Raw genomic sequence first — 17,779 nt, forward strand, 5'->3', positions numbered from 1 at the left:
ATAACGTAAAAGTGGACGACCAGCGGCTCTCCTGCCTTCTATTAGATCGCCATACAGGATGTCCTGTGGAAGTCGACCTACTGGCATAGTTATACATGTTATTTAACTCTTTAAAACTATGAGACGCTTTAGCAAATCATGCAGTCAATACATCTCTAGTAGTCCAGTCAGTCAGTCAGTCACGAAGGGTCCTCCCTACCGGCGAGACCATTCGTTAAAGAAGGCCTGAATACTGACCTGCGACGTCACTACCTACTTTTAACTCAATAATGTAGAAATTATTTCTCTTATTCGCAATCAAATAAAAATTAACTTGGCAATAATCAATTAACTATTTGATTAATTTTTTTTTTATTGATTGGTGTTACTATTATTGTGCAAAGTTTCAACTTGATCCGAGAATAGGTGTGGGGGAAATGATGTGTACAATTATATAGTGGGACCAAATCCTATATATTTAGCCATATCTTTAAAAACGGAAGGATTAGTTTCTCTTGTTGGTATCAAACAAAAATAATTAATTACATGAAAATAATAAACTAATTGGTTATATTATTTTATTGATTCGTGTCTTGTCTATGCCATTGAATAAATGTGCAAAGTTTCAACCTGATCTGAGACTGGGTGTATGAGAAATAACATGTGTACAAACTTTTTACCAGACAGAGTTGAAATAACCTCTGTAAAAATATTCTAACACACACAAGTAATCCACCCCGAGTACCTCATACATAAGCAAGGGAAATAATCTAGTAAATTATAACAATGATTGATACTAAACCAGCTTCAGGTCGACTCTTACAAGATAATATTGCATGGAGATCTAATAGAAGTCAGGAGAACTGCAGGTACCGGTAGTGGTTTAAGATACACTGATGTATGCAAGCGCGACACGAAGCTCTTCAGAATCGACACCAACATTTGGGAGAAAGAAGCACTGGGCAGATCCACATGAAGAGCAAGCATAAAGGAAGAGCCCAGGACTGCAGGTACGCCCGGTGTAGAAAGAAGGGTGTAATTATACAGGGTCTGTCACTAATGCCCAACCTGCTTCCTATTTTTCTATACCTCATGCAGACAAAGCCGTTGGTCAGAAAGAGGCAGCTGTAGACTGGAGAGATTTCATGAATGAGACCCAAGTACAGCCTTTGCCGTAGACAGGCGCAAAAGAAAAGAAAACCCGCAAACTAGCCTCGCATCATTTAACACCAAGAATGAATCCCAAAGATACAGGCTACCTTCAGCCTGTAATGTTTTTATTTATTTTGACGCCTTGGCTATCTAGATCTAGAAATAATGACTAATCCACACCAAAATGTTACTAAGGTATATTTATTATTAAGTTAAATTTCATTCTATTGTTTTAGTATTCGGTAGAACCTTCACAATTCGTGAGTTTTTAAGATTTAAATTAACACGTACTAAAAACGCAAAATACCTAGGTGTCTTTATAGTTGAAAAACTATTATAGTATCCTCATATTTATGAAACAAATAAAAAACTAATCAAAGCTTTAGGGTTTACAAATCAAATTAGAAAATAAAACTAAAATGCTATTTAACCTTGGTTAGGCCAATAATAGAATATGCATCCTTAGTTTGGGACCCCTCAACTCAAGACAACATTAAGAAACTGGACATAAATTTAATAAAATACTCAGAGAGACACAAAGATAAAGGTACATTCCTCGTTCCATATGCTAGGACAAATTTGTACAAATACTCCTTCTTCCCTAGTGCTATTAGAGTATGGAATGGGTTGCCTGAGCTAGCCAGAAAAACCAGTGACTTGGCAGAATTTAGATCATTGGTTGATATGCATGACTAAATGACGCGTATGACGTAGTCATCTTCTTTTTTATAGTAACGTCTGTATTGTATAAGATAAGAAGGTAAAAAAGAGTTTATAACAATTGAATATTCTCATTTAAATAGAGTAGCCTTTAGTAACGTCTCTAAATGTAATAAGATATAACATATACGATAAAATTAAATCACTAAATTTAGAAACCTTTCAGGATAGAGGATTTAAAAGTAAATTAGCAATTCTACATAGAACACTGAACCATAATCTATATTTACAAATACAAAACCTGAAAAATACTCAGAAAGACACAAAGATAAACTCATATTTCTCGTTCCATAGGCTAGGATGAATATATACAAATACTCCTTCTTCTCCAGTGCTATTAGAGCATGGAATGGGTTGCCTGAGCTAGCCAGTGACTTAGCAGAATTTAGGTCATTGGTTAACATGCATGACTAGATTGACGTAGGAACGCTCGTAGGACGTAATCATCGTTTTTGAAGTAATATTTGTATTTTATAAGATAAGATAAAATGGATGTAATAACTTTTGTTTTAAAAGAACGTCTGTAACTTATAAGATAATAACCACATCTAGTTCTAGATCTAGACAATGTAACGTTGTAGGCTCATGCTCTAGTTCTAGTCTAGATCTAGACCTTGTAATGTATAGACCTAGATCTAAGAGACTAGATGTCAAATTATTTAAAATGGATGACATCTTCGACAAAAACCGTCACCTTGGAGGAAACACACACACATACATACACACTCCATAACAAAGCTCCAAGAATGTTTTGAAATATATAAATGTAAAAAATTGACTAGATCTAAATGTAAAGTAATAGAATAGATCTAAATGTAAAGTAATAGACTGGATCTAATTGTAAAGTAATAGACTAGACCTAAATGCGAATAACAGACTAGATTTAACAGCGGTTCTCAATCTTTAAGGCTCGGCGAGCCCTTTTTACAATCCCCCACTCTGCCGCGACCCCCACCCCTACACACACATACAACAATAGAAAAGTAGACAATAACAATCCATATTTTCGATGGTCTTGGGCTACCCCCTGGCAAATCGTCAATAGACCCCCAAGGGGGTCGCGACCCAGAGGTTGAGAACCACTGGACTAGAATGTCACTAGATCCAAATTTAAAATAATAGACGAGATCTAAATTCTAGATTAATGGTTGTGCTACGAGAGACTGAAAGATTTCTTGTAAACGTGAAGTATTTCAGGATTTGATATGAATTTGATATCATGGCACACTATCACAGCTTCATAGAGTAGAACTTTGTTTAAAAATAACTTATTTTTCTTACTTTTTTTCCTGTTCACTCTTGCAGTAAAGTGATTGTCACAGCTTTGTTTCACTTCTGCATACATCTACACCTCTGTTTACCGAATGCTCTAAGGGAAAAGAACGGAGCATGGAACGGTTAGTCTTCATATTGCGGCTGCTGATTCTCATAAAACTTTTATTTCTTTGTAAACATTTAATACTAGACACTTTAATTCAGCTCCATAGCAGAACAGCGCGCATAACTCATAACAGGTTGGTATCTTTCCAGGGCTTTTGCAAGGGAAGATTTGAACCATTCAGCAGGGCTGGCCTTATGTGATAGGGGACCCTTAGACGAAGTGAATAGGGTGGCCCCAAATGAAATAGAAAAGCAAAAGACATTGAATGATTTCCATAAGCATCGTACAGTCTAGCTCGAGTTTAGCGCAGTAGGCCCTTTAGGGTATGTTTATGGTGGCCTAATGTTGGTATTGTAAAATATGGGGAAAAAATAGTATTTTGCAATTTACACAAAAACGGTGTCAATGAGTATACATTTTTTTACATTCATATGCTTTAGAAAAGAATGATTTTTCCACTATTCATATATCGCAGTGACTTTTTCCTTGACCAACGTGTACACCAGTAACCTGTGCAGGCGTACACATGTTGTCCCCGACCTGGACGTGTATCTGGTCATTGTGACCCTAAACATCTATCCCACAAACCTGCTCGCATTTGAGGACGTGATCGTCTTACTGCAAGATGGCAGCGAGGTGAGTAGTATCAGGTCACTTGCTGACCCAGGGAGGTAAGTAGTATCAGGTCACTTGCTGACCCAGGGAGGTGAGTAGTATCAGGTCACTTGCTGGCCCAGCGAGGTGAGTAGTATCAGGTCACTTGCTGGCCCAGGGAGGTGAGTAGTATCAGGTCACTTGCTGGCCCAGCGAGGTGAGTAGTATCAGGTCACTTGCTGGCCCAGCGAGGTGAGTAGTATCAGGTCACTTGCAGGCCCAGGGAGGTGAGTAGTATCAGGTCACTTGCTGGCCCAGGGAGGTGAGTAGTATCAGGTCACTTGCTGGCCCAGGGAGGTGAGTAGTATCAGGTCACTTGCTGGCCCAGCGAGGTGAGTAGTATCAGGTCACTTACTGGCCCAGCGAGGTGAGTAGTATCAGGTCACTTGCTGGCCCAGGGAGGTGAGTAGTATCAGGTCACTTGCAGGCCCAGGGAGGTGAGTAGTATCAGGTCACTTGCTAGCCCAGCGAGGTGAGTAGTATCAGGTCACTTGCTGGCCCAGCGAGGTGAGTAGTATCAGGTCACTTGCTGACCCAGCTAGGTGAGTAGTATCAGGTCACTTGCTGGCCCAGTGAGGGTAGGGATCATATGTTTGCCATCCCACAAACGACCACCTTCTATTACCGCCGTCTCCACTTATAAGTTGTGGAACTTTGGTAGCAATTCTTTTTAGTTTAAATTACAGGCACATACTTTACATTCTCTTTCTAAGTCAGGAGACTGCCAAGATTTGAAAAGATCACACGGTCTACTAAAGATTTTGTTGATACTCAGTCGTAGAGCTCGTCCGTTGTAGGGACACTACTTTCCTGATGCAGAACTTGAATATAAGTAACAAACTAATACTTTAACATAACATAAATTTTGGAGACTGCGGTGGTTGATCGGTAAAGCGCTTGGCTTCCGAACCGGGGACCTGGGTTCGAATCCTGGTGAAGACTGGGATTTTTAAGTACGGGACCTTTTTGCGCCTCTGAGTCTAGCCAGCTCTAATGGGTACCTGACAGTAGTTGAGGAAAAGTAAAAGCGGTTCGTCGGTGTGCTGGCCACGTGACACCCTCGTTAGCCTTGGGCCTCAGAAACAGATGACCTTTACATCATCTGCCCCATAGGTCTGAAGGGGAAACTTTACTTTTTTATACTTTGTTGTGTGAGGAGGGGGAATGAATAATACTTTTCTTTGTCCATTAGATGTTAGATTTTGGTTGTGTTATGTCCCTTAACATCATACTATTGTATGGTGTCTCCTACTGTCGGACTGCCCACTGACCCACGTGGCTTTTTTTTTCTGGATGCATACGTGATTCAGTTTGTCAGCATTTAATTTATGTAAATTCTAAACTAATTATAAGCCTTTTCTACGTTATCTTATATAGTTCGTCCATCTTAGTTCGATGATGACCACTTTGTCCTCCAGGAGGCTGAGGGCTTTGCACTGGGGTTTTGTGCCTCTTCATGTGGCTATGTGAGACCTGCCGGAATGTTAGGCTGCACACTGGGCAGGTTATTCCAGCTAGAGCTAGTGTCACTGGCCTTGCCTTTCTTCTCTGGCGCTTTTCTTCTGCCAGCGCTGTTCTATTTTCCTCAGCAATTTGTGTGCCAGTTTTCACAGCGCGACGCCATGATGCTCTGTCATGTGCTTCTGTCTCACAGGTGGCATGGGTCGATGCTGAAGACTTTCAGAGAAGCTTTGAGGGTGTCCCTAAAGCGTTTTCTTCGCCCACGTTGTAAGCGCTTTCCTTCCCTTAATGGCCATGTAGGAGTCGTCTAGTGATGCGGCGGTCTTCCATTCTGCCCATCTCAGCTGGGACTGTATCAGGACTCTTAGAAGAACTTAAGTATCTGGTATCCGTTATCTTAAATACATAGTAACATATAAACATACATATTAAGTACATATTAACATATTAATACATATTAACCACTGGCAGTGTACATCTGTGTAGGTGTGTGCTATCAAGGTTAGCCTCGAGTGTGAGGCTGGTCACCACCCAAACAGTAAGTGTATCTGTGTTAAGAAGGCGCCTTCAGCGTACCTACTGACCATCAAGGACAAGTTTCGAGCTAATCAATCCGTGCATGACGATCTCACCCACAGAAGCCAGCTCGGCATTTGGCTGGAAGTTAGAAGCACGAGCTCTCTTCTGCACAACGTGAGAAAGTTTCTTCCTTTCCCCAATGTGACATTGGCGCGTAAGTCTTAAAGGCTATATTCCGATATATAATATAATTATTACCCATTTTTAATACAATTTTTCAACAACAAAATAAATAATAGAATTGCTTTTAAAATATATAAATTTCAAACAAAATTATGAAGTCTTATTTCAAAAGCTTTTTTTTTTGCGATGTCCGTCTGTCTGGTAAAAAGTGTGTACATGTTATTTCTCCCACACCTTTTCTCGGGTCAAGCTGAAACTTCGCACAATTATTCATTGACATAGACTAGACATGAATCAATAAATAAAAAAAAAAACAAGGTTACAAAGACAGTTTGTGTGAAAACACAAACTCGAAATCGGCCTCCGAAGTGGTCTACCCAGGCAGGTAAAAAGGCAGGTTTCAGAAAGAATATCAGAACGTAATTCTATCAAAATCAAATGACAGAGATGAATGGAGAAAGAAGGTTGACCGATCTTATGTGGTACCCCAACGGTCCAGCAGACCAAGGAATAGGTGAAAGTGAAAAAATTAGATGTGAACCTGGCCTAACTGATGTCATATAATGATTATATAATTGATCTAATTGTTTTGTAAAGGGTCAATCTCTTATTCAAAGGCTTAAGTATACAAAAAAAAACATTAAACATTTCTATGCAAAAATTAATTTCGTCGTTGCTCCATTGCAGGTCATGATGCAGTTCACGCGATAATCTACTTATTAAATGTTGTTTTAAATGTTGTTCCACTTATATGCATATTAAATAGATTTTTTCCTCTTTAAAAAAGTAAATTTTTTTTGTGCAAATGTAGTAGTTAGTATGACGAACTTATTTAACTAAGCAATACATTGGTAAAAAAGTTTTTTTTTTTTTTTGACAAAAAATCTAAAACTGTTTGCATCAATGTGTTAAGTAAATGGACTTCTCCATTATTAAATAGCCTCCTGTGTTTGTTACTATTATTAGAGAATAGTTGTAAAAATGGTGTATTTTTATGATAAAACTGCTTACATAGTTGATTTTTTAAATAAGTTTTTTCGCTTTCAGAAAAGAAAAAAGAAGCCGTTGCTTCAGAACTTTGAAAGGTCAATAATATGATGATTTTGGATTTTAAATATCTTTTCTAGTTTACGAGACCTAAACGAGACGGACTGGCGGACGGACGGACAGACAGACAACACAAAACTAATAGCATCTATTCCCCTTAGGAGGCCGCTAAAAAGTAACCAGTCAGAAAATTAATTATTTAGTAATTCTAAGTTTGTTGTAAGTTTTTTTTTTATTATTTCGCACTTTTTCCCGCCATTATTTTGTGTGTTGTTTTTTCCCCAGCTAACCCGAGTGTCCACTTGAAGTTGGATGGGGTAAGGACAGACTTAGACGTCTGTTCCCACACTTTCCCGGTAGAGAGTCAGCACAGTATCCTGTTCTGCGTGAAAGGTCTACGCCGTCCCTCTATTGCGATGAGGTATCATTCAGAGAATCACGAACACGTGGGCACAGAGTGTTTCTATATGATGATTCTAATACCTGAAGGCCACTCTCTACTCGTGTTGTCCTATCATGACGATTGTGGCAGAAGCGGCTTCGTTCAGTGCAAAATTCGAGGTAAAAACGGTCAATGTATTATAAAAGAAGCATGGCACGGTGGCTGAGCGGTAAAGCGCTTGGCTTCCAAACCGGAGGTTCCGGGTTCGAATCCATGAAAAGACTGGGATTTTAAATTTCGGGAATCTCTGCGCTCATCTCTAAAAGGGTACCTGACATTAGTTGGGGAAGAGCAAATGTGATTGGTCGATGAGCTGACCACACGACACCCTCGTTTAACGTAGGCCAGAGTAACCAATGACTTTTATATCATTTGATCACAAGGTCTGAAGGAGAAAATTACTGTTATTAAAGAAATTAGGCTGAATAAAAGTTTCAGGGGCGGGTTAACGATTAGGGAGTACTGGTGAGCACTGTATGGTGGGTTAGTGCCGCCCTTTACTTATTTTAAACTTTTACTTATTGAGCTGTTCACAAAACGCTTGATGTCAAAGACCTAAAAACTGAATATAGAAATAGAAGTGGTGAAGCTAGGTGCTGAAACAAATGATGATACATTAAGCAGAAATGAACAGCAGCACCAGGGACCAAGGTTTTAAATGAGAGGAAGTAGTGAATTAAATGCGACGAAAATAAGGGACTGCGCCGACCAAGGCTCGAACCAGTGACCCCTGGTAACGACAACACCGCCTAGCGATAACGCACTAAGCGAACGTTTTGTCTACCCTTCTATTGCTGTATGTGTGTCTGAGGGGGGGGGGGGTCGCGGCAGAGTGGGGGATTGTAAGAAGGGGTCGCCGAGCTTAAAAGGTTGAGAACCGCTGCTCCATACCATCGGAAACTGAACTTTACTTTTGCCAACTAAAAAAGAATGGCGCTAACATTTCAGTGTGTTGAAGTTGATCTTCGTATCAACTTTTCTTTATTACTGATAAAACTTTGAAGTCCTAGAGTCAGTCTAATATTTCCACTATACTCAAAGTTATTTGTTCTGCAAACGAAAGGGCTTTAAAAATGTAATCCTGCATTGATTAAAAGTGCATACAATCTACCTTTTAAAAAAACAAAGCTTATAAACACTTGGGAAAACAAGCTAGCTATTTCTACTTTTTGCCCCCATAAATGAAAATTTTTTTAAAGTGAACAAAATATGTGATTTGAAGTTGGGAATGCTATTTATATGTAAAGTGGCAACGGTCTATGACCACAAAAGCCCCAGACCTACATCAATTGTTATGGAAGGCTGAAACACTGACTTGCAACGTCACAACGTGTGGGCAGTGTAGACCAATAGCTCGTCGGCACGCCTCAGGTCTGCAGCGTGAATCGATTTTTTTCTGTATTGTTTCCGATACTGATAGTTAGTTTTATCGCCTTTCCATAATTCCACATTGACCTTAATATCTAGTTTATGCAGGTTATGAAGGTTATCTAGAATAATCGGCTTTATTTTCCCGCGCACACTCAATGTGACCTAATAATACTAGAATTACTTCTAGTCAGCCGTTATTGTGTGCTGTCACGCGTTACATTTGACAAACATGTGACAAGGCGAGAGAGACAGACAGACAAAAGTGAGCTGATATTTACCTACCATTTACCTTACCTTTACCTATCCCTTAGTCCAGTGGTGAACAAATTACGGCCCGCGGGCCACATGCGGCTCGCGGAACTGTTTTATGCGGCCCGCGGACACCTACAGAAATCAGGTGTGCCCACAGATAATACATATCAAAAATACAAATGTTTTAGAAATAGCTAATTTTAAATATCTATATAAATTATTGCAATTTCTGAGGCGAAAGAAACATTGTCTTTACATGTCATTCTAAAAAAGCTTACAGTAAACGAAGATTATTTTTTATTTGCAATATTTCGAAAAAAATTCAGTTAAAAATTGAAACTCAGGCCACTATTATATTCTATGCTTTGAAGAACAGAGTTGAAAGTCTTGGGCTAGCTTGGAACAAGATGGCAAGTATAACAACTGATGAAGCCCGTGTTTTGACAGAGAAAAGCAGGTTTTTTTGTGTTTGGTAATGCACAAATTGTAAGACAAATTTCCTTACGGATAATAAAGATTATTATTATTATTATATTATTATATATGCGGCCCCCCAATCCCACAAGTTTTGTAATGCGGCCCTCGATGGGAAAAGGTTGCCCACCCCTGCCTTAGTCTGTTGGACCATTGGGGCACCAAGGAAGACTTGTCGAGCTGATATAAGCTTTCTAAAAAGTTCCCTTAGTTTCTTTCTTAGTCAGCATTATTCTTTGGACTATTTGTGCTTTTCAGGTGCAATGCAGCCTTACAATGAAACCAGCCTGCTGCATCTATTACAACAAATAAAGGAGCCGGAAGATGAAGGGAGAAGTCCTGTCCAGATGTTTGAAGCCAACAAAACGATGATACTTTCCGCTGTGGGTATCGTTGTTATCTTGGTTTCGGGTAAGTGTTTAACAAAGCTTCTATCAACTCACTAGTAAAAAGTTTGTACACGTTATTTCTTCGACACCAAATCTCGAATCAAGCTGAAATTTTGAACAGTTATTTCTTTTGCCTGACAACACAAGAATGAATACAAAAAAATTAACCAATTAGTTAATTAACTTTTAGTGATTAGTTGTTTTGTTTGTTTTATCGAACAAGGAAAAGAAAAGAAATTGTACTTGACTGAAGTGGTGATATACGCTGAATTAGTCCCCTTTATAATTTGAAACAAAGAATACATAACTCTACTCTACAACCTTCTATAAGCACCCCATTAGCAGAGTGGATAGTATGTTGGCTTGAAGAGGCGTGAGCCATGAGTTTGAATTCAGGTCTTTTTTTTTTTTTTGTTTGTTTGTTTTTTTGTGTGTAAATTTTAAAAAACCTAAAAGCTTTGTTGTTTTTTTTTAAAGTATTTTAAGAATGTTTTTCTTGTACTGTTTCTTGAGTCTGTTATGTTGCCTTAAGATAAGTGGCTGTTTTAGTTCCTCGACGAGGTGTCAAGAAAGGTTCAAGATAAATCCCTTTTATGAACCCTTTGACCTGGGAAAAGATTTTATCCCGTAGCTTTTCACTGACCCTTCTGTTGGGAGCTCCGTCAACAAAACGCCAAGCATACGAGGAGAAATTTGTCTCCCAGAATGTTATCTTAATTGAAGCATTCCAATCTCAACTAATATTACTCCTCAACATTGACATTTTGTTTCTTCTTTCTCTTCCGATTGTGTCGTCAAAAAATGGCTTTACCAACATCGTTATTACCAACTATGGCACTACCAACTATGGCACTACCAACAATGGCACAACCAACTGTGGCACAACCAATAATGACACAGCTGGATGCTTTGCTGCCTACATCGTTTACGGTACGTACAGTGGGACAACGAACATTTAATTTAAGTCAGTTTACCACGACTTACTACTATGGTGGAGGTCTGATTTTTATATGCCCTTTTCTATGATAACTCCACCGAGGATGGTGCCCAGCCCGGATGAAAAAAGGAGGATGGTTTTATATAGAGCTGAAAAACCACCAGCTGCAGAAACAATAAGCAGCAAATCAAAAGAAGTCGTGTACCTGAGTGAAAATGGACCCCCAGCTGGAAGGGTGTGTGTTGCATAGCGGTGAAAGCCAGAGACATCTGGAAGTCGAATGCCGAAAAGCATCGTATCCATCAGTACCACCTACACCACCATCACCACCAATACCGTCACCACCACCACCATCACCACCATCACCACCACCATCACCACCACCATCACCACCATCACCATCATCACCACCATCACCAGCACCACCACCATCGGTGCATGGGACGTCCGCACTCTTTGTGAGACTGAGCGCACAGTGAAACTAGCAGACGTCAATGGAAGAGAAGCGCGAAACGGGAATAGTTCAAGATCATTTTATCAAACAAGTTCCATCTTCCTGAAGATGCTGCTAGATTTTGATTTATTTTTTTTTGATTTTTGATTTGAGGCACATCGGCACAATTTAGGCCATGTCGTGCCTGCAGTCCCTTAAGGACTACTCTCTCTCTAAACAGCAAGGGCCAGATTCTATACAGTCATATCATTAAAAATCAAGGTCTATTCACAGTTAAAATAGTAAAGGTAGTAAAAATTTAAATATTTGGTAAAAATCTAATGTAAATAGTGCATGTTCACAAATTCATAAATCAGATCTTCGTAGATAGCACCACTTCCCGGATAAAGCCCAGTACCTTCCCAGGGTCGACATTATCAAATAGTGTTATTTAATTAGTGGCTCTAAAATATTTCGCCCTGACATCCTGGTATCTGGGGCAATCAACGAGGATATGTTCCACGGTGAGGCGAGAGTCACAGTACTCACAAAGTGGGGGCTCCTCTCTCTTCAGTACAAAAGAGTGCGTGATGTAGGTGTGGCCAATCCTAAGTCTGGACATGGTCGTGCTACTACTCCTTGTCAGACCCTTAGATGTGGGCCGCCACCTGACATCCGCCACAATCTGCCTGAGTTTACTGTGAGTCTCAGCCTCCCATTGGTTCTGCCACTCTCGATAGGTGGCAGAGGCAATACTTTGTCTCAGGTCCGAGTAGGGAATTTGTGTTACTGACACCGCATGATTTAGGGCTCTCTTTGCTTCTCTGTCTGCGGCTTCGTTTCCCTCAATGCCAACATGGGAGGGAACCCAGATGAAAGTGACATCCCTACGGTCGGCTGTTATTAAGATGCTGCTAGAATAGGAGATACTAGACTAGACATAGCAAACATTTATAGAAACAATGACTATCCTTGAAAGTACTATGTCCTAAGTCACACACACACAAGGAATGGATGTCGGCAGAAACGCTCCAGAAGCTGGAGAAAGAGAGAAGAAAGCAGGTCTGAAGAAAAAGAAAAAAAAAAGTAAAGTTTCCCCTCCAGACCTCGCGATCTATGTGGCAGATAAAGTAAATATCATCGGTTTCTGTGGCCCGCGGTTAACGAGGGTGTCATGTGGCCAGCACAACAACCAACCGCCTTTATTTTTCTCCAACTAATGTCAGGTACCTATTAGAGCTGGGTAGACCCAGAGGCGCCCAAAGATCCCGAAATTAAAAATCCCAGTCTTCACTAGGATTCGAACCCGGGACCCGGAAAGCCAATCGCTTTACCGCTCAGCCACAGCAACTCCTCCAAGTCATAAACTCATTAGGAATGGATATCAGCAGAAACGCTTCAGAAGATCAGGAAAGAAGAAGAGAAGGCAGCAGGTCGGAGGACAAAGAAAAATAAAAGCAGCGAGTATAGAGAAACCGATAGAAATGTCAAGCGTAGTGCCAGAACAGACAGGCAAAATTACATAATGGCTACCTAGAAGGGGGCTCGAGGAATGTCAACAACAGCAGCAGAAGCAGCCCTCCAGAACAGCAACAAAGACCTGTAATCAGTCATCGAAAAGATATCGGGAAATTTGCCAAGTCGTTGAGACCAGCAAAAGTCAAGCCTGGTGGCCTGATATCAGATAAAGTAGGACAGAAGAAGAAGTAGATCGAGGTTTTCCAAGAGCTTCTGAAAAGAATTGGCCCATATCCCAGGAGTCCCATGACTAGAGACGAGGCTGAAAACCGAGCACAGCGGGGAAACTCCTACATGTTCCTTCAATGTACCACAGAAGGCAGGCGAAAGTCCGCCATAAAACGGCCCATGAAAAAATGGTGTGTGGATCATGTCAAGGGCTGCTGGGGACTACCTCGCAACCCGCCATTGCAACGAATAAGGCTCTTAGGGCACCCCAACATGGGTCTTGTTCTACTACCTTATTGGCCTAGCCGTCACCTCTAACGACCTTTTCCAGCCGGGTACCACTTTGAGACTCGAAAGCGTAGCCCTGGGCATTTTCTTCCAACACCAATGATTGGGATTTTCTTTAAAAAAAAGGGAAACAAGTTGAATTACGTTGCCTGTGTGCAGTTGTAGTTCTTTGTTTATTTCATTATCCTTTTTTGTTTTACATTGCAATGAAGTTAAGTTTCTAAGTTTATGTTTTGTTTTCCCTACCAACATGATGTGATATATTTCTGGTCTTGTTTTTCTGTCTCTAGTGGAAAATGAAAACCGTAAGAAGAAGTCAGATTCCACTCGATGAGGACAAAGGTGATCGCATGATATTTTGTTTATTTATTTATTGTGTATAGTTAGTTCGCTTTCTAAACAAATATACTTCAAATAAATAATGAATTCAAGCTATGTATACACCAAAGACTCAAAAAATAAAAAAAATATTTACTGATTGGGATATACAGTATGTCAGAATTTCTAAATTCGCAGATATAAGGAACTAAGTTATGTAGAAATGCTTTTGAAACACAAATTTGAAGGCTAATTTTATTAAATAATGAAATCAATGTACGATGTTATGTATTTTCATGTGTCAAAAGTAAAAAAAACTACTTGTTTACAGTGTAATTCTTAAAATTACATCTAGATCCTTTTGATCTTGTCTCATGTAAACATGGAAAAGATCTACGAAATAGTAATACTTTCATATAGTAAGGCAATTTTTTTTTCGGGATCTTAAGTTTGTTTTATGGCTACTATACATACACTACGGTTCCAGTTAGTACCCCTGGAACATTTATGCCAAATGTTATCAAGATTGATGAAAAGGTTTTGATTTCTATTAGGGACATACACTCATACAAACACACACACATATACATACATACATACATACATACATACATACATACATACATACATACATACATACATGCATACATACATACATACATTCATACATACATACATACATACATACATACAAACATACATACATACATATATACATAAATACATACATAAATACACACACACATACATATATACACACATACATACACATACACACACATACATGTCTCATGTAAACATGGCCAAGATCTACGAAATAATAATACTTTTATATAGTAGGTCTTAAGTTTGTTTTATGGCTACTATACATACAATACGGTTCCAGTTAGTACCCAAGGAACATTTATGCAAAGTTTTATCAAGATTGGTCAAACGGTTTTGATTTCTATTAGGGACATACATTCATACAAACACACACACATATACATACATCCATCCATCCATACATACATACATACATACATACATACACACACACACACACACACACATACATACATATATACATACATACATACATACATACATACACACACACACATACATATATATATATTCATACATACATACAAACATACATACATACATACATATATACATAAATACATACATACATACATACATACATACATACATACATTCATACATACATACATTCATACATACATACATACATACATACATACATACATACATACATACATACATTCATACATACATACATACATACATACATACATACATACATACATACATACATACATACAAACATACATACATACATACATACATATATACATAAATACATACATAAATACACACACATACATACATACATACATACATACATACATACATACATACATACATACATACATACATACATACATACATACACACGCCTTATTTCTGCTTTACATTATAAATGGACATTTATTATGAGAATTTAAGTATTTAACAAAATGTAGCATCTGATGCCGCGCTTTAAATGTGCAGGCACGTAGCTCTAAAGATTTTGAGCATTGAGACCTGGTCGCTATCGTCAGCCAGGTAGCAGCGAGAAAATGACAGCCAGTATCCATTCCTATTTAGAAACCACTGGCAATATCCATTCCTATTTAGAAATCACTGGCAATATCCATTCCTATTTAGAAACCACTGGCAATATCCATTTCTATTTAGAAACCACTGGCAATATCCATTCCTGTTTAACAACGGAACAATATATAATTTAAAATGTCATTTCAGTAAATTGTTTTATTCTAGATTTTACTTTTTTTTAAATCTACAGATAAGGAAGATAAGATGTAACTCGAGTGTTCCTAAGTCTGGATTGTGGTTAGGAATGAAATACTATAACAAAAGAAATACCCTCTGATCATGTAATGAATATACACGTAATAATCTTTGAAGTAAAAAAATGTATGTGTACAACTATTTGCGTTTTTATGTTTGTTTTTACTAAAAGTGTTAAATTTCAATGTGTTTGTGATAAAAGAGTTTCAATTAGTTGATAGTTTGTTGGCGTTGAAAGTGATAAAACAGTTTCCATTAGTTGATAGTTTGTTGGTGTTGAAAGTGATAAAAGAGTTTCAATTAGTTGATAGTTTGTTGGCGTTGAAAGTGATAAAAGAGTTTCAATTAGTTGATAGTTTGTTGGCGTTGAAAGTGATAAAAGAGTTTCAATTAGTTGATAGTTTGTTGGCCTTGAAAGTGATAAAAGAGTTTCAATTAGTTGATAGTTTGTTGGCGTTGAAAGTGATAAAAGAGTTTCAATTAGTTGATAGTTTGTTGGCGTTGAAAGTGATAAAAGAGTTTCAATTAGTTGATAGTTTGTTGGCGTTGAAAGTGATAAAAGAGTTTCAATTAGTTGATAGTTTGTTGGCGTTGGAAGTGATAAAAGAGTTTCAATTAGTTGATAGTTTGTTGGCGTTGGAAGTGATAAAAGAGTTTCAATTAGTTGATAGTTTGTTGGCGTTGAAAGTGATAAAAGAGTTTCAATTAGTTGATAGTTTGTTGGCCTTGAAAGTGATAAAAGAGTTTCAATTAGTTGATAGTTTGTTGGCCTTGAAAGTGATAAAAGAGTTTCAATTAGTTGATAGTTTGTTGGCCTTGAAAGAAACAAAAGACTACTACAGATTTTTTAACTCTCTCTCTCTCTCTCCGTAATTATTTACCACATTCTGGTAGAATCAACGCTGATATCGTCAGTTAGGAGAGAGAGCATGATGTCTAACGTTAAACATTGGGCAGTTTTCTCTACGTAATTATTTACCACATTCTGGTGGAATCAACGCTGGTATCGTCAATTAGGAGAGAGAGCATGATGTCCAACGTTAAACATAGGGCAGTTTTCTCTACGTAATTATTTACCACATTCTGGTGGAATCAACGCTGGTATCGTCAGTTAGGAGAAAAAGAGTTGAAAATACTCATTCCCTCGGAACTTAAACCAGTATGGTGTGCTGTATGCTCATGGCCACATTGGTGTATGGGGAATCTCGGACGCTGAACTACAGAACCAGAGAAGAGGATACGAGGAAAGAGATGAAGATACTAAAGAAGGAAACTAGGTTTCAAGTGATAAGATTCAAAACAGCGTCACAATTGTAATTGGTTCCCAGTAAGAATTTCTGACAACTCTGAAAAAAAATAAAATAAAAGATAAAACTGTATGGCCGTATCGCAAAGGTCCTCAGGGCTAGTAAAGACCTTCCTACAGGGATCAGTACCATGTAAGTCGAAGACTGTAAAAGCGATGAATAAACGCTATCTCAAGAACGTCATTGAAAGAGATTCTCATCAAATCTGAAGACTAATAAAAAAAATGGAAAAGGATGTTCGACAGATCAAATGTTGTTCCCCAACTGTCAAAGTAAGGGATAGGTGAAAATGAAGGTGAAATTCATCCAATTATTATTATCATTATTATTATAGCTTTTATATAGCGCTACTTTCATGCTTATAGCATGCTCAGAGCGCTTTTGGTCCAATCTCACTTGTGGACCAGTGGGGGGGGGGGGGAGGGGGTATCTAGGAGTTGGTTTTCCGTGCTGCCTTTAGGCGCTCAGTAAACACAACTCGAACCTCGAGCCCCCTTCTAGGTAGCCAAGCCAAGCCAAGTTCAAGCGCACTTGGCCTCTCGACCACGCTTCCCACAATTAATGTATACTATAGTATGTATATTTTTAGAATGTATGTAAGCTTAAATTCTTAAATTGAAGTTTAGTTCTGTATTTAAAAGCCATTTAGTTAAATATTGTACATGATTCGAATGCTACTTTAGAGTTGAAGATATTCTATATCTAAATCCAAACCTCCCGCAGGACGACGGTGGGTGGCAGCGGGCAGGGTATGAACCCGGAACGATTGAGACGAACGAGCAACAGTCCAGTCCGCATATCGCACGACCAGATAGCCGTATGTTTATTTTAATACCTTGAAAGTATAAGAGGATATAGTATTAAATTATAAATACTGTCTTGGAGAGCTTTGTACAAAGGCTGTCGGACACACATTTGAGACCCAAAGA

The 17,779-nt window shown here is 38.6% G+C and overlaps 1 protein-coding gene across 2 annotated transcripts; it reads left to right on the top strand.

The window, feature by feature from the left end:
* Nucleotides 1-1,212: 1,212 nt before the first annotated feature.
* Nucleotides 1,213-15,684, top strand: LOC129923808 (uncharacterized). Of its 2 annotated transcripts, XM_056016550.1 has the most exons (9): nt 1,213-1,326; nt 3,157-3,248; nt 3,708-3,868; nt 5,834-6,080; nt 7,382-7,657; nt 9,894-10,046; nt 10,925-10,954; nt 13,659-13,710; nt 15,539-15,684. In XM_056016550.1, exons 1-8 carry the CDS (start codon nt 1,316-1,318, stop codon nt 13,700-13,702), a joined length of 1,014 nt encoding a protein of 337 aa, XP_055872525.1. In that variant the 5' UTR covers nt 1,213-1,315; the 3' UTR covers nt 13,703-13,710; nt 15,539-15,684. The 2 variants fall into 2 exon arrangements, with proteins under 2 accessions (XP_055872525.1, XP_055872526.1); XM_056016551.1 differs by lacking the exon at nt 10,925-10,954.
* The last annotated feature ends 2,095 nt before the right edge of the window (nt 15,685-17,779 follow it).

This window comes from Biomphalaria glabrata, chromosome 17 (genome assembly GCF_947242115.1).
Source record: "Biomphalaria glabrata chromosome 17, xgBioGlab47.1, whole genome shotgun sequence".
NCBI classification, from domain to species: domain Eukaryota; kingdom Metazoa; phylum Mollusca; class Gastropoda; family Planorbidae; genus Biomphalaria; species Biomphalaria glabrata.

What these genes read in the sequence shown, in the direction of transcription:
- LOC129923808 (XM_056016550.1), top strand. An exon ending in CCCCAATGTGACATTGGCGC is followed by an intron (nt 6,081 to 7,381) that starts GTAAGTCTTAAA and finishes TTTTTTCCCCAG; the next exon opens with CTAACCCGAGTGTCCACTTG. An exon ending in TGCTGCCTACATCGTTTACG is followed by an intron (nt 10,955 to 13,658) that starts GTACGTACAGTG and finishes TTCTGTCTCTAG; the next exon opens with TGGAAAATGAAAACCGTAAG.